The 23,997-nt window shown below is 39.4% G+C and overlaps 1 protein-coding gene across 1 annotated transcript in view; it reads left to right on the plus strand.

The window, feature by feature from the left end:
- Nucleotides 1-23,760, plus strand: part of LOC117721705 (phosphatidylinositol 3,4,5-trisphosphate 3-phosphatase TPTE2-like) — a 70,739-nt gene extending 46,979 nt beyond the window's left edge. Inside the window, exons 16-19 of the mRNA XM_034520503.2 lie at nucleotides 220-311; nucleotides 7,220-7,312; nucleotides 21,867-21,937; nucleotides 23,599-23,760. Of these exons, the coding sequence (XP_034376394.1) occupies nucleotides 220-311; nucleotides 7,220-7,312; nucleotides 21,867-21,937; nucleotides 23,599-23,719 (377 nt within the window). The 3' untranslated portion in view covers nucleotides 23,720-23,760. The remainder of the gene's footprint in view (nucleotides 1-219; nucleotides 312-7,219; nucleotides 7,313-21,866; nucleotides 21,938-23,598) is intronic.
- The last annotated feature ends 237 nt before the right edge of the window (nucleotides 23,761-23,997 follow it).

The following is a 23,997-nucleotide window of genomic DNA, read 5'->3' on the forward strand; positions in this document are numbered from 1 at the left end:
CCTCATCCCACTCTCCTCTCCTCTCTTCTCTCTCACCTCATAAATTCTGCTTTAGGAGACAAAATTGGGCTTTTGAAGACTTTCTCTTCAAAAACAAGGTCCATACAAAGTCAGATGATCAACTGTGACCACACTGCACAGTTGTTAGCCTCAATCTGTAATGTCAACAGGAGAGATGTTTTGAGTTTTAACAAGTATATATTTTCCACTTTGACTCAGGTATTGGAAAAGGCAATGGAAGTGACCTAGAAGTACAAATAATAATGTGGCAGGAGACGGTTTTTTCCTGTTTTAATTCCAAGAATTGTATGGTAAGGGAAAATGCAAGAGCTGAAGTTTCTGGTATTTTAGTTCTGCTTTTGTTTGTGTGCAGATACGTATAAGGTATAAGTCTATGTGCAGGTGTGGGTGCATGTGTGCAGATATGTATAAGGTATAAGTGTATGTGCGGGTGTGGGTGCAAGTGTGCATATATGTATGTATAAGTGTATTGCAGGTGTGGGTGCAAGTGTGCAGATATGTATAAGGTATAAGTGTATTGCAGGTGTGGGTGCAAGTGTGCATATATGTATAAGATCTAAGTGTATTGCGGGTGTGGGTACAAGTGCGTATGCACACGGAATCCAGAGGTCAAAGGTGGGTACTTCTTCAATGGCTGTCCACCCAATTTTTTGAGACTGGGTCTTTTACTGCTTCTAGCACTTGCTAATTCAGCAAGACCAGGGATCCTTCTGTCTTCACATCTCCAATGCTAAGATTACAGGGATGAAGCACCACACCCAATATAGGTGCTGAGGACGCAAACTTAGGTCCTCCTGCTTACCCAATAGGCACTTGGTCAATCAAGCACTTTTCCCAGCCCTGGTATTTAATTGAAAACCAAAGTCAAAATAGCATGTTCATTCGCCAAGCCACAGAGATGCTTGTTGCTCTCCAGTTACGGTCCAATCTGGTGATGCTTGCTTTAGATGCAAACCAGAGTTTGCTTCATCCCACTGTTCAGAATGAGTTTTGGAAGGTATTTTCTTTAAATCTTGTCTCAGTCTTGCTATGTCTTTGACTTTCCCATAATGCTTGAGTGCATTCCCACAATCTATCACAGTTTTAAGTTTATGTCATGTTTACATTTATGTCAGCTTTGGTCTTTTTATCTTCTTTCCAGTTACTTTTAAAAAGATTACATATTCTAGAGATACACATTCCTAGGTTGTTCTCTCAGGGTATGGGTCAGAAAATCTGGAACGAGGCCCAGACATCGTAAGCTTTGTCCTTAGTGATTTTGTTACTCAGCTGTTCTGTGGACTGGCGCCCTGAGAAACAGGGAGTTTATGAACTAGAAAGAAACCTCTTTCCCTCAAGCAATGGGGGCCAAGAGGTAATAAACATTACCTCTTGTCTAAACAGACAACAAGTAGAAAACCACCTAGGATGATGATAGGCCTTTGAAGCAATGGTGCGGTGGTTTGAATGAGGATGGCCCCTATAGGCTCATGTGCCACCCAGTTGGTGGAGCTGTTTGGGAAGGATTAGGAGGTGTGGCCTTGTTGGAGGAGGTGTCACTGCAGGTGGCTTTGAGGTTTCAAAAGCCCATACCAGGCCCAGTCTCACTCTCTCTACCCCTGCCTTAGGATTAGGATGGAGACACTCAGCTACTGCTCCAGTGCCATGTTCCCCAACACACTGATCATGGACCAACTTTCTAAAACTCTAAGCAAGTCCCATATTAAATGCTTTCTCTGTGAGTTGCCTTGGCCATGGTGTCTCCTCACAGCAACAGGACAGTGACTAAGACAAACAGTAAGAACAGTTCCTCTGTGGATCTAAAAAAAAGTAAACTTACAGAATTCCACCTCAGGGTCTTGTTTTATTGCTAACACTATTCCCACACAAAGAAGAACATACAGTTCTTCTTTGTTATTGGCACCCACTTATACCTGATTCTGACTGTTCAGTTCTTTGCAAACACTCCAGTCTTGGTTGGGCTCAGCATTCCCTTTCTTTACATTGTAATTTGTTCTTTTATTGACTCTATGGGTGTTTGTTAGCACTCACTGTATGGTAGCTGCAAAGTCTGTAATGTGAGCAGTCTTCGTCCTGGTGATTAAAATGCATCTGCCAAGGGAGCTTTTCTCTGCTTCCATATATGGGACCAGCATTTGCCCACTCAGATCTAAAAATATGACATTGTCCTTGATTCTTTTCTGCGGTCCCTAAATTAATAATTCTTCTTGGTTATGCCTTTGAAGAAGTTTCTCCTTTACACCTCTCTGCTATAACTATCTATTCAGACCTTTGTTTGCCTGCATCTGAGTTTCTATAATAGTCTCCTTACAATGACCTCCGTATGAGGTGCTACATGGAAGTACTAAACTATGTACCCTGAAATATGTTCTCACTGTGAAAAGCCATAGGTAGAAAAAAAAAGTGTGTAATACATCAGTGGTCAATTCCGGGAACCACTCTTTGGCTCTATTTATATATTTGTTTGTTGTTTGTTTGTTTTGTATACATGTGTGTGTGTCCATATGAATAAATTTCTCTTAGTTCTGCTTTTAATATACCTTTGTTGTGTTGTTTTATTTTCATTTAGTTTCAGGAACTAAAAAAAAAAAAAAGAAAGAAAACCTTCCTTTTTGATGTCTTCTTTGGCCCAGTGATTATTGAGTACTGTATTAATGTCTATGAGTTTGTGATTTTATTAGAAAGTGTTTTGTTTTTTATTTTAAGCTTCACTGCATTGTGGCCACATAGAATGTACAGTTATTTCCATTATTTTTGTGTTTACCAGAATTTGTGTGTGTGTTTTTTTAAAAACTGTCTTTGAACTTTTATTTATTTATTTATTTATTTAATGTATATGAGTACACTATAGCTGTCTTCAGACACACCAGAAGAGGGCATCAGATCCCAATATAGATGGTTGTGAGCCACTATGTGGTTGCTGGGAATTGAACTCAGGACCTCTGGAAGAGCAGTCAGTGCTCTTAACCACTGAGCCATCTCTCCAGCCCAGGGATGTGATTTTTAATTCCACCCAGTATATAGTTTGTTTTAGAGAAAGTTCCATGAACTGCTGAGTCAAATATATATTCTTTGGTGTTTGGGTAGAATACTCAGTAGATGCCTCTTAGATCCATTTGAGATGTCTGATGTTATACATAAAATTCCAATTATATGTATATTGTATATTTTTGTCCAAATTATCTTTCTGTTTCAGAAGGTGAGTTATTAAAATCAGTCACCTATTATTATTGAGTTGAAGTTAATATCTCTCTCTGTCTCTCTCTCACTCACACACACACACACACACAATTGGGTACCTGTGAATTTGGTACAGATTAATATCTTCTTGACTAGTTGTTCTCTTAATCAGAATGACATAATCTTTATATCTTTTGAATAATATTAGTTTGAAGCCTATTTTGTCAGATTTTGTTGTTAGGACAGCAACTCTAGTCCTATTTTCTTGTGATCTTTTTTCTGTCCTTTCACTCTGAGCCTGTGTGGTGTCCTTGAAGATAAATGGGGTTTCCTGTAAACAACTCAAAAATAGATTTTGTTTCTTGTGTCTTTTGATTGAGAAGTTTAGGCCATTTATATTTAAAGCTACTGTTGAAAAAAATGTGCTCATTGTTTGCACATTGTATTATTGTCTCTATTTTGTGTTCCCTTGACTATAGTTTCATTTGTTTTCATTCTGTACCCTCCTTTTTCAGGTATGCACTCTCATTTCTGAATGTTACATCCTTTTAAATTAATTTTAATTTAAAAGTTTTCTTATATTGAAAGTAGATTTTTATACAATACACTTAGATTAGTTTCCCCTCCTCCAGCTACTCCAAGATTCTCCCTACCTCCTCTCCCATCCAGATCTACACCCTTTCTGTCTCTCCTTAGAAAATTAACAGGCATCTAAGGAATAATAATGAAATAAGGTACTCAGACACAAATAAACAAACAGAAGAGAAAGAGCCAAAGAAAAAGCATGAAAAACACATATAGATACAAAGATACCCACATTCATACACACAGGAATCCCCTAAAAACACTAAATTGGAAGCCATAATATATAAGCAAAAGATGAGTAAGGTTAAAAAGCAAATACATAAATAAATGCCCCATACAGCATTATACGATAAATAACCTCCAAAGATGCCATTCAATTCTTTTGTGTTGGCCATATGCTACTAGGCATGAAGCCTGGCTTTAAGAGTGGTTTGTATACCCAGTAAGATTCCATTGGAGAACACTAATTTTTTCTTTTTTTTTAAATATGAGGTTATCTTATCTTTTTTTTTTTTAGATGTATTTATTTTATATGTGAGTACACTGTTGCTATCTTCAGACACACCAAAAGAGGTCATGAGATCCCATTACAGATGGTTGTGAGCCACCATGTGGTTGCTGAGAATTGAACTCAGGACCTCTGGAAGAGCAATCAATGCTCTTAACCACTGAGCCATCTCTCCAGCCCCCACTAATTTTTTTCATTTGCAAGTGATTATCAATAGGAAATAGCTTCTGGGTTAAGGGTGTGGATTTATATCCACCTTTCCTCTCAGTGGGGTCCATCTGGTACAGAACCATGCAGGCCCTATGCATACTGCCAGAGTCTCTGTGAGTGCACACATGTGTTGGTCCTGCTGTGTTTAGAGGGCCTTGTTCCCTTTGTGTCCTCCACCCCCTCTGCCTCTGCTAGTCTTTCTGCCTCCTATGCTGTATTGTTCTCTGAGCTCTGGGGGGAGGGAGTTGATGAAGACATCCCATTTAGGACTGAGTGTTGCAAGGTCTCTCTCATTGACCAGCTGTGGACCTCTGTATTTCTTCCCATCTACTTCAGAAGGAAGTGTCTTTGATGATGGCTGAGCAAGGCACTGATCTGATTTCCTGGCAGGCATTTTCTTTACCCTATTAAATGATCATTCCTCCCCTCAGTCTGAAATATTCTCTATTGGGCTAGCTTGTTGGACATGAATTCTTTTAGCCTGCTTATATCATAGAAAGTTGTTTCTCTGTCAATTATGGCTGATAATTTTGCTGGGTATAATAATCTGTGTTGACACCTGGGTTCTCTTTATTTCTTACTTTTTAAAATTTGAGATTATATTTACATTTCTCCCTTCTCTTTCCTCTCTTCAAACCCTCCCATTTGCCCCTCTTTGCCCTCACTCAAATTTATAACCCCTTTTTCATTAATTGTTATTGCATGTACATATGTATATTTATATGCATGTATTTTTCTAAATATAACTGACTCAGTCTATATAATGTTATTTGTTTGCATGTTTTCAGGGCTGAACATCTGATATTGAACAACCAGTTTATGTGTTCTTCCCTAGAGAAGACCACCTCTCTCACTCTCAGCTTCCCCTGTTGCCTAGAAGTCTTTGGGTAGGATATAGGCCTTGTGAGCTTTTCCCTGGCTACTTTGGCATGTCTGTTAGTGTCCTCCTTGTTCAGCTCATGTTTGCCCAGTCATATTGGTGAGATTTTATGGGTATAGCTCCCCACATTTTTAGGAGACACAGAATCACAGCAAACTTCTTCATCTTTTGGCTCCTACAATCTCTTTCACAATGTCCCATGACTTTACCAGCACCGAGTAGTTACCTAGGTTTCCAGTAGTGTATATGTTTTCCCTCTTGTTGAATGAGGCTTAAGTCCAATTAAAGAGCTGTTGGTTACTGCCAAGGCGTGTGTGCCACTTTACCCTTAGGGTTATTGTGCCGTGCTGATAATTTATGTGGTCCATAAGCATCATGGATGGGTAGGACTGAGGTTGCCTCCCTCCTTTGGAAGTTTACATGGCACCTCTGGTGGCATCTGTGTTCTTTTAGAGCTTGAAGTACATTGCTCCAGGATCTTCTGGCTTTTGAAATTTCCATTGACAATTCAATTGAAAATAAAGCTATTATTTTGATGTTTTTCCTTTATACGTGATTTGTGATTTTTCTCTTGCAGTTTTCAATACTTTCTTGGTCCTATCAATTCTAATTTAACTACAATATGCACACTAAGCTTATTTTCTGATCCTGTGTATTAGGTGGTTCTTGTGCTTCTTGTATTGATCTTGTTGAAAACCTGGTCTGTGTCACCAGAGATTCTTCTCCATCTATGCCTATAATTAAATAATATAAATTAAATAAATTAAATAATATAAAAGACCTTTGGTCTTTTCACGTAGAACTAAAGTTCCTCATGTTCCTTTGTGTTTTTAATTTCTTCATATTCTTTGCTTGAGTGGTCCAACTCTTCTACTCTATCCTCAAGTCTTGACAGTCTATCTTCTGTTTGCTCTATTATGCTGGTATGTCTTCACCCTGAGTTTTTTAACTGGGTAAGAACTGAAAAGGGAGACATAACAACAGAAATTGAGGAAATTCAAAAGATCATCAGATCCTACTACAACAGCCTATACTCAACAAAATTGGAAAATCTGGATGAAATGAACAATTCTTTAGACAGATACCAGGTACCAAAATTAAATCAAGAGCAGATAAACCATCTAAACAGTCCCATAACCCCTAAAGAAATAGCAGCAGTCATTAAAAGTCTCCCCACCAAAAAAAAAAAAAAAAAAAAAAAAAAAAAAAGCCCAGGACCAGATGGTTTTAGTGCAGAATTCTATCAGACCTTCAAGGAAGACCTAATACTAATTCTCTTCAAACTATTCCACAGAATAGAAACAGAAAGAACACTACCCAATTTGTTCTATGAAGCCACAATCACGCTCATACCTAAACCTCATAGACCCAACAAAGAAAGAGAACTTCAGAACAATCTCCCTTATGAATATCGATCCAAAAATACTCAATAAAATTCTCGCAAACCAAATCCGAGAACACATCAAAACAGTCATCCATCATGATCAAGTAGGCTTTATCCCAGGAATTCAGGGATGGTTCAATATTCGGAAATCCATCAATGTAATCCACTATATAAACGAACTCAAAGAAAAAAACAGTAATGCTTTCTTAGTTAAGCTCTAGTATATTTACCACTGTGCTTTTCAACAGTGTTCCACCGTAGCCTTCAAGAGATGTAGAGTTCATTTAAACAACTAGTTACAATTTTATAGAAAGATTAAGTCTACTTATATACATGAAATAATTGGGCTGTGACTTCAAGAATACTTGATAATTTGGGGAGTAAGAGTGGGCTTCACCCTTGTACTTATTAGCTGGTCATATACTTCTGAATTTTATATGTTTCTCCACAGATATTTCATGATGCTGAAACAGACAGAGCAATAATTAATTTGCTCAACTGTCCAGTTCTATGTGATGATGTGAAAGTGAAATTTCTCTCTGTGGTGAGTAATCAAGAAACAAATTGTTCTTGTTTAGTCCTTTCCTTTTAGAGTTTTGAGACAGAGTTGTGTAGTCCAGGTTGGGCTCAAAGCTTATCATGTGACCCAGGCTATCCTCGAACATGTGATCCTTATGCCTCAGCCTCCCGAGTGCTGGCATTACAGGTTTGTGTCACCAAACATGACTCTTTCTAGTCTTGTCTTTTGAATGATTTTGATTTGGGATTTCCTTTGCCACAATTCCCAATTAAGAAAATGACAGATGTCAGCCCATGGCCAGGAAGCCAGAGGAAAGCAACAAATCAAAACTGTAAATTTTCCTAAAAGAACATACATAGTATTTTTATTCATTGTTTTGTAAATTCTATATAATAAACATATATTAATTTTTCAAATAAGATGAAAGCAACTTGACTTTAAAAAAACCAAAAGTACTATAGTGTAGTAATTACATTTTTGTTTTGTATCTTTAAAACACTTGTAGCCACTGGGAGGTCAGGCATATGTCTTTCATCCCAGCACTCAGGAAACAGAGCAGGTGAATCTCTGTGAGTTTGAGTCCAGCCTGGTCTACATTGTGAGATCCAAACCACCTGGGCTATGTAGTGAGACTCTGTCTCCCCAAAACCTAAAATAACAAACAAACAAAACACCATATTATTGCCAATAATTTATAACATGCTTAAAAAAGATTTTAAACTTACCTTTGAATTGATAAATAATAGAACAATAGTATTATTAATCTAATCTTGCCTTATGAAAAATAGGAATGTCTTCCATTGTCATTACTCAAACATCTTAAGCATGTAATTTATATATGTGTGTATATATACACATAATTATACTTACATATATGTATATATGTATGTACATATAAGTATGTAATTTTGTGGTTATAAATGTTATGTCTGGACATTTACTGCATGTAGCAAACTTTAAAAAAATGAAACTTAGTAGTTTCATTTTTTATAAAACTCTTAATCTGGACTACAAACAACTATGTTAGTCAGCTTAAAATGTCTCGTGCCTTTTTTATCCTCTGTTAGCTACTTCAGTTATTAATATGCTGAGGCAGCTGACTTAAGTAATTCCCATAGGCTGGCTGCCCTTGAATAATGGAGCCACCCTGAACTCATTCAAACAGCGATCTCTAAGTAAAGATGGTAACAGAGGTGCCATTTGTGAGGGGCAGTTGCTAGAATGCTTGCTTCTCAGCTGGCAAGAAGCTTCAAGCAGGATGATGGGGTTCCTTCTCCCTCTCATATCCTTGTATTTTCTCCATCTTTCTGGCCCTGTAAGGAAGGCCCAGGGATCTCGGTAATATACAGCCTCTGCAATCATCAAAGCCATTATGTGAAAGTACATCCCCAAAATGCAGGGCTTTTTAAAATCATCATCTTTGTTGATTATTAATTATTCTGTAGAGCGTCCCCACGCTGAAATCAGCAAGAAATGTTTTCCTATAGCTTGATCTTGAGACTCCTCTCTGGAAAGTAGCTATAAATGTTAGCCTTGTTCTAATAGAACTTCTGGTGCAATGTTTGTATATGCTGACAGGTATTTCACAAACTATTTCTTTGGCCTGGTAGACAGCCTAAGGCTATGTATCTGACCAGGGACAAGGTGTTCCTCTCACAAGAAACCTGTTTATATTGGCAGACACCTTGTGGCTCTTATGTGCCTTGTCTAGTTTATTCCTACCAAGATGGCCACTTTAAACAAACGAATGAATGAATAAATTAATAAAATAAAGATAGCCACTTTCACTGGGTAGTGGTGGCACATTACCTTTAGTCCCCGCACTCAGGTGGATCTCTGATTTTGAGATCAGCCTGGTCTATAGAGTGAGTTCCAGGATGGCTAAAGATACACAGAGAAACCCTGTCTTGAAAAACAAACAAAAAGGAGGAGCATTGGGTTCAGGTATGCCGGGTCAGTAAGATGGCAATGACCACAGAACAAACAAGGTAATGTCAGAAGCAGCTTCTTTATTACTTAAGGATCCCAGAAAGAAGAGAGAAGTACACCTCACAGGAAGGAAGAAGGGAACCAAGTGAAAACGAGAGAGACCTGAGGATCAAAGCCTTACGGAGGTCCACTATGCAGTGCAGGAGAGCCATAAAGCAAGCTGACTTGAGTTCCATAGAGTCACACAGACAGTTTCTCTCTCTCTCTCTCTCTCTCTCTCTCTCTCTCTCTCTCTCTCTCTCTCTCTCTCTCACACACACACACACACACACACACATACACTAAAATAAAATGTAAAAATACTTAAATAAAATGCAAAACAAATAAAACCAATGTAGATAGTTCCTCTACTCTGTTGGTTTACATGTGCACACACGAGACAGTGGAGGGGGGATGTCGGTGCCCAACTAATACTTTGAAAACACATTGCCTAGAGGCAGAATTGCTATCTCAGCATAACTTACTGAGGAAACGTTCGACTGTTTCCCTCAGTGCTGCAGGCTGTGCATTCTCACCAACCACATACGAGGGACTCGGTTCTCTGAACCTTCACTGGCAATGTTCTGTTATTCTAAATCAGTGACACTAATGTGTTGGAAGATGTCATTGACACTATGACTAACAGTCCTTTTATGTCCTTGTTGGACATCTCAGGACAAATATCTGTTCAAATCCCTTGAGTTTTTATTGAGCTATTTTTTGTCATTGGATTATAAAAGTTCTTTATTCTGACCATGAGAAATGTCTGTTCCCAGTCACTTGAGTTTTTATGGGATATCTTTTGCCATTGAACAGTAGAAGGACTTCATAGAAAAACCTTCATCAGAACGTGAATTGTGAATGTTTCTTCCTCTTCTGTGGCTTAGCATTTCATTATGATGGTGATGCCCCCTTTATTTTTGAGATTATAATTAAATCATGTTTCCCTTCCTTTTCCTCTGGTCAAACACTTCTATATAGCACCCCCTGCTTTTTCAAATTCATGGGCTCTTTCTCCATTAATTGATATTACACATTGTATTTGCTGGTTTGGGGTGTCAACTTGACACAACCTGGAGTTATCACAAAGAAAGGAGCCTCCCTTGGGGAAATGCCTCCATGAAATCCAGCTGTAAGGCGTTTTCTCAATTAGTTATTAAGGGTGGGAGGGCCCATTGTGGGTGGTGCCATCCCTAGGCTGATAGTCCTGGGTTCTATAAGGAAGCAAGCTGAGCAAGCCGGGGAAGCAAGCCAGTAAGAAACATTCCTCCATGGCCTCTGCATCAGCTCCTGCTTCTTGACCTGCTTGAGTTCCAGTCCTGACTTCTTTGGTGATGAACAGCAATGTGGAAGTGTAAGCTGAATAAACCCTTTCCTCCCTAAATTGCTTCTTGTTCATAATGTTTGTGCAGGAATAGAAACCCTGACTAAGACAAATTGGTACCAGCATAGTAGGGTATACCTGTGACAACCTGACCATGTTTTGGGGACGACTGTGGAAGGACTTTGAAACTTTGGGGTGGAAGAGCCATTGGGTATTAAGAGGTCTTTAAGATGTTCTGTAGTAACTTGGAAGATAATGTTGAGAACAGTGCAAATGATGGTGGCCTGGCTTGTGAAATTTCAGAGGGAAGATTAAAGACTTTTCAGGGCTGTTGCTGTTTTGATTTGTGAAGATCTTTGTAAAGATTCTGTGGTTTTGGCTAGCTGGGGGAATCAGCTGTGATTAACAAGCTGTGTGCGTGCAAAGTGAACCTTTACATTAATGGGACTGTTGATGCTGGTTAGCTGGAGCTAAGGAATTAGTGGTGATTAAGAAGAGACCAGCATTATTGAAGTGAAATCTTCTGGGGAGTATTTTCTGAGAGCACAAAGAATCCGTGTTCCAGAGATAGCCACGGTTGTACCTTGTGCTGCAGCTGGACTTGGTAATATATGAGTCACCCAGGTGGTACTGGTTTTGAAGGGGTCATGAAGAGCAGCTGAGGCTTGAAACTGTGACAGGCCAGGGAAGGCCATTGGTGAAGGTGTAGCCTCAGTTGCAGTTGATGGCCCAGGACTGAAGGAATCACACAAAGGATTTGAGGCCCAGCACCATGAAGAGAGCCTAAGAGAGGCTATTGGTGAAGCCTAGTTGCAGAGGAAGACTCCAAGGTATTGGAGATGCCAGTACCATGGGATGATCACCAAGAACAGCAGCAGCAGTGGAGTGGATCAACCTGAGCTTAGAATGCTACAGAGGGCAGAGCTGGAGAAGTGATGCCAGCCCTTGGAGAGGCCCAGAAGATCCTGAGTAGATCCCAGACACTGGACAGTTAAGAGTTTGATTTTGATTTTGATTTTGCTTGTGACTGTACCCTGATATTTTTCCCTCTTGAAGTAGCAAAGTATTTTAGTGAAGCCCACAGTTCAGAGACTTTGAATTATAAAAAAAAAAAAAATTTCAAAAGAGATTGAATATTTTAAAGGGATTGAAATTTTAATATGTAAGAATTTTTAAAGACTATGAGACTTTAAAGTTATTTAGATCTTAGGGATGAATAAGAAAGTAAAGGTTGAGACTTAATTGTGATGTGTTTCTGTGTCAAATTGACAAGGGGTTAGTTGTACTGGCTGGTTTTGTGTGTCAACTTGACACAAGCTGGAATTATCACAGAGAAAGGAGCTTCCCTTGAGGAAATGTCTCCATAAGATTCAGCTGTAAAGCATTTTCTCAATTAGTTATCAAGGGTGGGAGGGCCCATTGTGGGTGGTGCCATCCCTGGGCTGGTAGTCTTGGGTTCTATAAGGAAGCAAGCTGAGCAAGCCGGGGAAGCAAGCCAGTAAGCAGCACCCTCCATGGCCTCTGCATCAGCTCCTGCTTCTTGACCTGCTTGAGTTCCAGTCCTGACTTCCTTTGGTGATGAACAGCAATGTGGAAGTGTAAGCTGAATAAACCCTTTCCTCCCTAAATTGCTTCTTGGTCATAATGTTTGTGCAGGAATAGAAACTCTGACCAAGACACACGCAAATATATATATATATTCCTAAATATAACCTCGGTCTATATGATGTTGGTTGTATTCATGTTTTCAGGGCTGACCATTTGGTATTAGATAACCAATTAGTCCAGTCTTCCCTCCCCATCTCCACAGTCCTTGCTTGCATATGGGTTCTTGTGTAGGGTTAAGGCTGCCTTTTCTTTCCCTCTCCCACATCAGTCTATTGTCCTTGCTCAGCTCATGATGTTTAGGCAGTCATGTTGGTGCAGTTTATGGGTGTAGCTCCTGACAGTGCTAGGAAAAGCAACCTTAAACACCCCAGTCCTCTGGCTCTCAATGACCTATCTACTGGAACTGGGCTCTACAACTCTACATTTTGATTGGTTGTGGTTTTCTGTAATGGTCTCTGTATGTTGCAAAGACAGATTTCTCTCACGTGAGGTAGGGACTACACTTACCTGTGGGTATAAGGATGAACATTTAGAATGTAGGTAGGGATTGTGCTGATTTAGTAGTGGGTGTAGGTTCGCCTCTGAGATCCATGCCTTCACTAGCACTCGTTAGTTGGCTAGGTTTCCAGTACCTGTCGTGATTTCTCTACAGCTGAGTGGGTCTAAGTCCAATCAGAGAACTGTTGGTTACCAGCTTGCTATATATGCCACGACTTCATCCTTAGTGTTATCTTGCTACTCTTGTTGCTTTTGTGGTTCATTGGCTTCCTAAGTGTGTAGAACCTATTTGTTTTAATTACTACAGCTCTGTAATATATCTAGAATGTTGATCATTTTCCTCCTTTAGAAGCTTGGATGACACTTTCTGATACCATGAATGCTAGTTCTTGGAGAGCGGGTATTCAGATCAGTCCCAGCTGCTGTCTTCAGCCAATAACGACGTACCTTCCACCTCTTGGGTAGCGACAGTGGACAATAACACTGGCCTGTAATGTTTCAGGAGTCTCTTGGACAACTTGACTGGTGTTATGGGTTTGGGTAGATGACTTTTGGACCTTGGAGGGAACATTGTCGGCCAAAAACTAGTTTTATTTAAATTATATATGTATTCTATACACAGAATTATGTGGATTATAGGTTTGACAGGTTGACAATTAATAGTATGATTGCTTATAGTTTTTTTTTTAGACATACATCTTTTACCCTCCTCTCTCCTAATTCTGTATTTATCTCCCTTCACTGCCCTGAGTAGAACCCTCCTTTCCCATTTCCCCTTTAGATCACTGGTACCCTGACACTCCCTTCTCTGTTGCCTCCCAACCTGTCTACCCATTCCTGGCTTCTGCAGTTACTCCAGGACTCACAGTTGAAGATGTGGAACAAGAGACTTCAGATACGGGAGAACATGTGATGTTTCTCTTTCTGGGTCTGGGTTGCCTCACTCAACACAATCTGTGCTAGTTCCAGCCATTTCCCTGCAAAGTTCATGATTTCAGTTTCTTAGCAACTGAGTAGTATTCCATGGTGTGTATGGGCCTCGTTTTCATTATCCATTAATCGGTGGAAGGACATTTAGAATGTCTCCATTTCCTACCCACTGTGAAGAGAGCACCAGTGAGCATGGCTGAGCAGAGTAACTGTGGTGTGGTGTACGCTGTAGTATGGCAGGGAGTCCCCTGAGCACATGCCCAAGGAGTGTTGTAGCTGGGTCCTATGGTGGATTTGTTTTTAGTTCTTCAAGAATTCTCCACACCGATTTCCACAGTTCCTGCACTAGTTTGCAATCCCACAAACAGTGAATGAAAGTTCCTTTTCTCCATATCCCATCTTGCTGATCTTTCCCATTCTTACTAGGGTAAGATGAAATCTCAAAGTTGTTTTGATTTGTTTTTCCCTAATTGCTAGGGATGATAAACGTTTTGAGGGACGTTTCTTATCCACTCCCCACCCCCAGCAGTCCTGTCCAGAGAGTCCTTTCCTGTGCCTATCATAGTCCGTGTTTTCTTCAGTCACATTCAGCATTAAGGTTTCATGTGTAAGGCTTCGTTCCATTTGGCATTCTTTTTGTCCCAGATGATAGATACAGTTCTAAGTTCATTCTTCTGTATGTGGAGATATGGCTTCCCCAGCAGCATTTGTTGAAGATGCTGTCCTTTCTCCAGCTTTTGATCTTGGCATCTTTGTCAGTGGCTGAAGTTCTATTTGCTCATGTTTGAGTCTTTGATGATGTCCCACTGGCCTACATGTCTGTACCTTTTTTCCCCTCTCATTTCTTATTGGATATTTTATTTGTTGACATTTCAAATGTCATCCCCCTTCCCAGTTTCCCCTCTACAAATACCCTATCCCCTCCCCGTGCCCCATGAGGGTGCTCCCCCACCTGCCCTCCCACCCCTGCCTCAGTGCACTAGCATTCCCCTACCCTGGGTCATGGAGCCTTCACAGTATCAAAGAGCTCCCCTCAATCCTCTGCTACGTATCCAGCTGGACCCATGGGTCCCCCTCTGCCCTTGTGTACTCTTTGGTTGGTGGTTTAGTCCCTGGGAGCTTTGAGGGATCTGGTTGGTTGATAGTGTTGTTCTTCCTATGAGGTTGCAAACTCCTTCAGCTCCCTCAGTTCTTGCCCTAACTTCCCCCATGGGGTCCCTGTACTCAGTCCAATGTTTGGCTGCATGCATCCCCATTCCTATGAGGTTGCAAACTCCTTCAGCTCCCTCAGTCCTTGCCCTAACTTCTCCATTAGGGTCCCTACACTCAGTCCAATATTTGGCTGCATACATCCCCATCTATATTGGTCAGGCTCTGGCAGAGCCTCTCAGGGGACATCTATACCAGGCTCCTGTCAGCAAGTGCTTCTTGGCATCAGCAATAGTGTCTGGGTTTGGTGTCTGCAGGTGGGATAGATCCCCAGGTGGGGCAGTCTCTGGATGGCTTTTCCTTCTGTCTCTGCTCCACTCTTTGTCCCTATACTTCCTTTTGGCAGGAGGAATTCTGGATTAATATTTTTGAGGTGGGTGGGTGGCCCATCCCTCAACCAGGGACCATGCTTATCCGCTGGATATGGTCTCTACAGGTTCTATCTCCCCTTTGTTGGGTATTTCAGCTAATGTCCTCCCTGTTGGATCCTGGAACCTCTTGGGTCCCGGGCCTCTGGGACTTTCTAGCAGCTACCTCCAGTTCTTCCTACCCCACTGCTACTCTCCTCTTTTCAAATTCCTGACCCTCTGTACTTTTCCCCCATCATCTGAACTACTCCTCCATTTTCCCTCCCCCTCCTTTACTCCTCCCAGATCTCTCTCTCTCTCTCTCTCTCTCTCTCTCTCTCTCTCTCTCTCTCTCTCTCTCTCTCTCTCTCTCTCTCTCTCTCCTTCCCAATTTTATTTTCTTTCCTCTTCTGAGTAGTACTGTGACATCCACACTTTGGTGTGATCTTCTTTCTTCTTGGGTTTCATATGGTCTGTGAGTTATATTGTGGGTATTCCAAGCTTCTTTTTCACTAGTATCCACTTATCAGTAAGTACATGCCATGTGTGTTCTTTTGTGACTGGGTTACCTCACTCAGGATGATATTTTTCTAGTTCCATCCATTTGCCTAAGAATTTCATGAAGTCATTGTTTTTAATAGCTTAGTAGTATTCCATTGTATAAATGTGCCAAATTTTCTACATCCATTCCTCTGTTGAAGGACATCTGGGTTGTTTCCAGCTTCTGGCTACTATAAATAAGGCTGCTATATGAACATAGTGGAGCATATGTCCTTGTTATATGTTGGAGCATCTTCTGGGTATATGCCCAGGGGTGGAATAGTTGGGTCCTCAGGTAAAACTATTTCCTATTTTCTGAGGAACCTCCAGACTGATTTCCAGAGGGGATGTACCAGTTTGCATTCCCACCAGCAATGGAGGAGTATTCCTCTTTCTCCACATCCTCACCAGTATCTGCTGTCACCTGAGTTTTTGAACTTAGCCATTCTGACTGGTGTGAGGTCAAATCTCAGGGTTGTTTTGATTTGCATTTCCCTGATGACTAAGGATGTTGAACATTTCTTTAAGTGATTCTCAGCTATTCAAGATTCCTCAGTTGAGAATTCTGTTTAGCTCTGTACCCCATTTTTAAATTGGGTTATTTGGTTCTCTGGAGTCTAACTTTTTTAATTCTTTTGTATATTTTGGATGTTAGCCCTCTATCAGATGTAGGGTTGAATCTTTCCTAATCTGTGGATTGCTGTTTTGTCCTATTGACAGTGTCTTTACCTTACAGAAGCCTTTCAATTTTATGAGGTCCCATTTGTCAATTCTTGATCTTAGAGCATAAGCCATTGGTGTTCTGTTCAGGAAATTTTCCCCCCATGCAGATGTGTTTGAAGTTCTTTCCTACCTTCTCGTCTATTAGATTCATCATGTCTGGTTTTATGTGGAGGTCCTTGATCCACTTCGACTTGAGCTTTGTACAAGGAGATAGGAATGGGTCAAGTTACATTCTTCTACATGCTAACCACCAGTTGAACCAGCACCATTTGTTGAAAATGCACTTTTTTCCACTGGATGGTGTTGGCTCCTTTGTCAAAGATAAAGTGACCATAGGTGTGTTGGTTCATTTCTGGCCCTTCAATTCTATTCCATTGATCTGCCTGCCTGTCTCTGTACCAAAATGATGTGGGTTTTTTTTTTTTTTTTTTTTTTTAATCATCACTATTGCTCTGTAGTACAGCTTGAGGTCTGGGATGTGATTTCCCCAGAAGTTCTTTTATTGTTGAGAATGGTTTTTGCTATTTTGGGTTTTTTGTTATTCCAGATAAATTTGAGAATTGCTCTTATCTCTGTGAAGAATTGAGTTGGAATTTTGATGGGGATTGCATTGAATCTGTAGAATGCTTTTGGTAAGATGACTATTTTTACTATGTTAATCCCATCCACGAGCATAGGAGATTTCTCCATCTTCTGAGGTCTTCTTCAATTTCTTTCTTCAGAGACTTGAAGTTCTTGTTGTATAGACCTTTCTCTTGCTTGGTTAGAGTCACACCAAGATATTTCATATTATTTGTGACTATTGTAAAAGGTGTCGTTTCCCTATTTTCTTTCTCAGCCCATTTATTCTTTGAGTAGAGGAAGGCTACTGATTCTTTTGAATTAATTTTATATCCAGCCACTTTGCTGAAGTTGTTCATCAGCTTTAGAGGTTCTCTTGTGGATTTTTTTTTTTTCATTTATATATACTATCCTATCATCCGCAAAGAGTGATACTTTGACTTCTTCCTTTCCAATTTGTATCCCTCTGATCTGGTTTTGTTGCCTTATTGTTCTGGCTAGAACTTCAAGTACTATATTGAATATATAGGGGGAGAGTGGACAGCTTTGTCTTGTCCCTGCTTTTAATGGGATTGTTTCACGTTTCTCTCCATTTAGTTTGATGTTGGCTATTGGCTTGCTGTATATTGCTTTTATTATATTGAGGTATGGACCTTGAATTCCTGATCTCTCCAATACTTTTAGCTTGAAGAAGTGTTGTATTTTATCAAAGGCTTTTTTCAGCATCTAATGAGATGATCATGTAGTTTTTTTCCTTTGAGTTTGTTTATATAGTGGATTATGTTGATGGATTTCTGTATATTGAACCATCCTTGCATCCCTGGAATGAAGCCTACTTGATCATGATGGATGATTGTTTTGATGTGTTCTTGGATTTGCTTTGCAAGAATTTTATTGAGTTATTTTTGCATCAATGTTCATGAGGGAAATTGATCTGAAGTTCTCTTTGTTGGGTCTTTGTGTGGTTTAGGCTGGCATTTTTCTTCTCTTAGAGTCTGTAGGACATCTGCCCAAGATCTTCTGGCTTTTAAAGTCTCTGTTAAGAAGTCTGGTATACAATCATAGCATGTATTAGGAAGGGTGCCTTCTGTTTCTATTCTATGAAATAGTTTGAGAAGTATTGGTATTAGGTCTTCTTTAAAAGTCTGATAGAATTCTGCACTAAAACCATCTGGGAACTTTTTAGATGGAAGACTTAATGACTGCTTCTATTTCCTTAAGCATTGTTCGGCTGTTTAGATGGTTTATCCAATCCTGATTTAGCTTTGGTACCTTGTATCTGTCTAGAAAATCATCCATTTCATCTAGATTTTTCCAGTTTTGCTGAGTATATGCTTGTGTAGTAGGATCTGATAATTTTTTGAATTTCTTCAGTTTCTGTTATGTCTCCATTTTCATTTCTGATTTTGTTAATTCAGATACTTTCTCTGTGCCCTCTGGTTAGTCTGGCTAAGGGTTTATCTATCTTGTTGATTTTTCTTTTTCAAAGAACCAGCTCATGGTTTTGTTGATTCTTTTATAGTTCTCTTTGTTTCTACTTGGTTGATTTCAGCCCCGAGTTTGATTATTTCCTGCCATCTACTCCTCTTGGATGTATTTGCTTCTTTTTATTCTAGAGCTTTCAAGTATATTGTTAAACTGCTAGTGTATGCTCTCTCCAGTTTCTTTTTGGAGGCACTCAGAGATACGAGTTTTCCTCTCAGCACTACTTTCATTGTAATAAGTTTGGGTATGTTGTGCCCTAACTTTCATTAAATTCTAAAAAGGCTTTGTTTATTTCTTCCCTGACCAAGTTATCACTGAGTAGATCGTTGTTCAGCTTCCATGTGTATGGGGGCTTCCTGTTATTTTTGTCGTTATTGAATACCAGCGTTAGTCCCTGGTGATCTGATAGGATGCATGGGATTATTTCAATCTTTTTGTATCTGTTGAGGCTTGTTTTGTGTCCGATTGTATGGTCAATTTTGGATAAGGTGCTGAGAAGAAGATATATTCTTTTGTTTTAGGGTGAAATGTTCTGTAGATATCTGTTAAATCCATTTGGTTAATTTCTGTTAGTTTTACTGTATCTCTATTTAGTTTGTTTCCATGATCTGTCCATTGGTGAGAGTGAGGTGTTTAAGTCTCCTATTATTATTTTTTGCGGTTCAATGTGTGCTTTGAGCTTCAGTAACATTTCTTTTACAAATGTGGGTGCCCTTGCATTTGGGGCACAGATGTTCAGAATTAAGAGTTCCTCTTGGTGGATTTTTCCTCTGAGCATATAGTATCCTTCCCCATCTTTCTTGATAACTTTTTGGTTGATATTCTATTTTATCGGATACTAGAATTGCTACTTCAGCTTGGTTTTTGGAACCATTTGCCTGGAAAAAATTTTTTCAGCCTTTTACTTTGAGGTAGTGTCTGTCTTTGTCACTGAGGTATGTTTCCTGTATGCAGCAAATGCTGGGTCCTGTTTAAAAATCCAGCCTGTTAATCTGTCTTTTTATTGAGGTGATTGAGTCCATTGATGAGAGATATTAAAGACCAATGATTGTTGATCCTGTTATTTTTGTTGTTAAAGGTGGAATTATGCATGTGGTTCTCTTCTTTTGGGTTTGTTATGATATTAGTTTCTTGCCTTTTCTTGGGTGTAGTTTCCCTCCTTGGAGTTTTCCTTCTATTATCCTCTGTAGGGCTGGATTGATGGAAAGATATTGTTTAAGTTTGGTTTTGTCATATCTTGGTTTCTCCCTCTATAATAATTGAGAGTTTTGCTGGGTATATTAGCCTGGACTGACATTTTTGTTCTCTAGGGTCTGTATGACATCTGCCCAAGATCTTCTGGCTCTTAGAGTCTCTGTTGAGAAGTCTGGTGTAATTCTGATAGGCCTGCCTTTATATGTTACTTGACCTTTTTCCCTTATCACTTTCAATATTCTTTCATTGTTCTGTGCATTTGGTGTTTTCATTATTATGTGATGGGAAGAATTTCTTTTCTGGTCCTATCTGTTTGGTGTTCTATAGGCTTCTTGTATGTTTATGGGCATCTCTTTAGGTTAGAGAAGTTTTCTTCTATGATTTTGTTGAAGATATTTGCTGGCCCTTTGAATTGGAAATCTCCACTCTCTTCTATACCTATTATTCTTAGGTTCAGTCTTTTCATTGTGTCCTGGATTTCTTGAATGTTTTGAGTTACGAGCTTTTTGCTTTTTGTATTTTCTTTGACTTGTTATGTCAAGGTCTTCTATGGTGTCTTCTATGCCTGAGATTGTCTATCTCTTGCATTCTGTTGTTAATACTTGCATCTATGACTCCTGATCTCTTTCATAGGTTTTCTATCTCCAAGGTTGTCTCCCTTTGTGATTTCTTTATTGTTTGTATTTTTTTTCAGATCCTGGATGGTTTTGTTCAATTCCTTCACCTGTTTGGCTGTATTTTCCTGTATTTCTTTAAGATATTTATGTGTTTCCTCTTTAAGGGCTTCTACCTGTTTACCTGTGTATTTCTTTAAGGAAGTTATTTATGTCCTTCTTAAAGTCCTCTATCATCATCACGAGATGTGCTTTTAAATCAGAATCTTGGTTTTCTGGTGTGCAGGGGTTTCCAGGGCTTGGTTGATGGAAGAATTGGGTTTTGATTATGCCAAGTAGCCTTGGTTTCTGTTGCTTATGTTCTTGCACTTGCCTCTTGCCATCTGGTTATCTCTGATGTTACCTGGTCTTGTTGCCTCTGACTGTGGCTTGTCCTTCCTGTGAGCCTGTGATCTTAGGTATGTCAGCACTCCTTGGAGACCAGCTCTCTCTGGGCAGGATTTGGATACAGAGAGCTATGATTCAGGGTCAGCTCCAGGGCACAGATGGAAATTGAAAGGATCCTGCCCCAGGCTGCTCCACAGTTCCTGTGTCCTGTGGGCTCCCAGCGGGTCCCACTAGGGCCAGGTATTAGAGCACTAGTGGTGGTCTCACCTGTGATCTTAGGTGTGCCAGCACTCTTGGGAGACCAGCTCTCTCTGGGCAGGATTTGGGTACAGAGAGCTGTGGCACAGGGTTAGTTCTGGGGCACAGATGGAAACCAGAAGGATCCTGTACCCCTATACCATTTTTTTAAATTATTATTTCTATGGCTCTGTAATATATCTAAAATCTGTAATGGTAATCTCTCCAGCATTGTTATCTCCCTTCAGGATGGTTCTGGCTATCCAAAGTCTTTGTGACTCCATATGAATTTTATGATTTTTTTTCTCTATTTCATGAAGACTGAGATGGGGATTTTGATTGGGAGACAACTAAGAGCAAGAGCAGTAACCTATATTGTTTGGGAAGTCTGGGTCTCCCGGACCAATAATCTGAAGTGAAACAGTTTCTCACACCTGGTACTAGGATCTTTTTTTTTTAGTCTGTTGCTCTGATTTAAAGTATATCTGAAAATGTATTCATACACCCTTACATATAAATATATATATATATATATATATATATATATATATATGTAAATTTAGGCTAATAAAAGTAAGGATTCCTTATGGCCTTTTCAAACACTGTCATTTTAATGCATAAAAGTTACATTTTAATGTTGTTCAATTTACCTATTTTCTTTCACTTTACTGCACTGTATTTGAGATTTATATTTTAATTGAAAATGCCAGCTAAATAATGCATTTGTAACACATAAATACCTTTCCTTAACATTTTTAACACCAAGAGAAAGCAATACTCTCTTGAAGTCTTATGTCTTGAGTGTATCGTTACAACCTATAAATATTTAATGGGTGTGGTTGCTCAATGTGTATTAACAGTAATAAGAGATTTTAAACTCCTCAGATTCAGTTGTTCTGTGTTATCAATTTTATGATGAAACTAATATTTTTCTTTAACCATGTCTTTTTTAGAATCTTCCCAAATACTATGATGACTGCCCCTTTTTCTTTTGGTTTCATACATCTTTTATTCGAAATCACAGGTAGGATACATTGTAAACAGAAACAGCTTAATGTGCCATGTATTAGGACAAGGTTTATGCCAGCTGTCCCCTAAGTTTAACTTATAGAAACAAAAGACCGGTGAATCAGCACTCTAAAGCCTTAGTCATCTTAGTGTGGGTTTAAAATCTTTTGAGTTTGTTTGCATTTATTAATAATATGAAATATACAACACACTATATACATTTATACATTTACAGTTTGTGTTTCCTTTTGTATTTTCTCTACCATGGAACTCAGTCCCAGTAGAGGCTCTGTCCAGCCACCACTCAGCTCACCTCACTTGGGATACTATATAACTTGGTAATGGTTATTTTTTAAACACAGCTACTTGTTGGACCTCCACGTTGCATTAATCACAAGCTCTGAGCCCTTGGACTATAAGTTAAAGTGTAGTATACTCGGATCCAGAGTGTGAGAGTAAATTCCTTCCAAGGGATTTTAATATTTAATATGCATCTGCTCAGTATGTATCTGCTCAATGCCTTGAGTTTAACAAGGCCTCGAGGAGTATTCGCTAACTGGCACCCACCCACCAAATTCCATGTGTGACCCAGAGGTGTCCACAACTTAGAAGCTGATTGACACACCTAACATCTGGGACAGGAGCTAGAAAGCAGAGGGATTAGTGAAGTTACCTAAAAATCATTCCTGTGATGGTTTTCCTCTTAAATGTTATTAGAAAATCATTTATTAGATTGGATTGGAAATCTTGATTAAATTAGCCGGGCAGTGGTGGCACACGCCTTTAATCCCAGCACTTGGGAGGCAGAGGCAGGTGGATTTCTGAGTTTGAGGCCAGACTGGTCTACAGAGTGAGGCCAGGACTACACAGAGAAACCCTGTCTCGAAAAAACCAAAATAATAATAATAATAATAATTGGATTTGAATATTATTCCAAAGAATCTTGTGGTAATGAGAAGAAGGGGGAGGCAGAGACAGTACACATTGACAGGCAGACAATGAGAATCCACTATGTCCTAACTTTCTTTTCAAAGCTGACCAAGACTGGATAACAAGTCAAGCCTTGTAACCAGCAGTGAACCAGTGGCCCACAGACTCACAATACACACACATTTAGATGCATAAAAGCGACCCTGGATTTGGTGTAGGTTTTTACCATTTATTTCTGAATGTGCAAACCCCTTGATTCATGAGTCTTTGAAAGCCAGGTGGTATTTTGTTGCATAGTTTCATTCTTTATGGTCAATGTTACTATAAAAGAAGCAAAGTTGGATCATTTTAAATGCTCACTTTTATATGATATTCTAAATATGTTCGTAACATTTAACTTGCATACGAGTGTGACGTTTATATAGTCAGGAGGTGGCTGTTTAGCCAAAACACCAACTTTTCCACTTAGAAGAGGAGCAGTATTTTATTACTGGGTTTTATTATATATCTCTGGAGTATCTCTCACTTATAGAAATATCATCAATAAGATAACAGCAACATGTCCTTGTTAAAGAATCTTGTAACTTGAAGAATTGCAAGGAGCCAACCAACACACAGGAGAGGGTCTGAGGCTCTAATCAGTAGTGAGGTTTATTCTGACATGTCAAAATGGGTAATCTATTGCATGCCTTTCTGTAGCCCTAAAACAAAGTGTAATGGGTTTCTCCCCTCACCCCCTATTTTCAGGCTTTATCTACAGAGAAACGAATTGGATAATACCCATAAATCAAAAACATGGAAAATTTATGGTCCAAAGTTTGCAGTAGAGGTGTATTTTGACGACACAGCCTCCACCAGTTCTGTCTAGCTGTTGATTGAGTGCACTCCCCTTCTTGGATAGAATCATGTTCTTCCGGATCCATGCTACATAGTATGTCCTCTAACCTATGTTTTTGATGGTATATCTGTATTTTATATGTGTGTGTGTGTATATGTATGTACATATGTTTCTGGGAAGTATATTAAATATATACAGGAAAATTATGTCAACTGTCATTTTTTTTCTTTTGAAGGCATATATACAATACAGTCTTTCTCTTTTTGAGAAAGGGTTGGACTATATAGCCTGGAATTCACTATGTAGGC

Source organism: Arvicanthis niloticus, chromosome 16 (genome assembly GCF_011762505.2).
Source record: "Arvicanthis niloticus isolate mArvNil1 chromosome 16, mArvNil1.pat.X, whole genome shotgun sequence".
NCBI lineage: Eukaryota > Metazoa > Chordata > Mammalia > Rodentia > Muridae > Arvicanthis > Arvicanthis niloticus.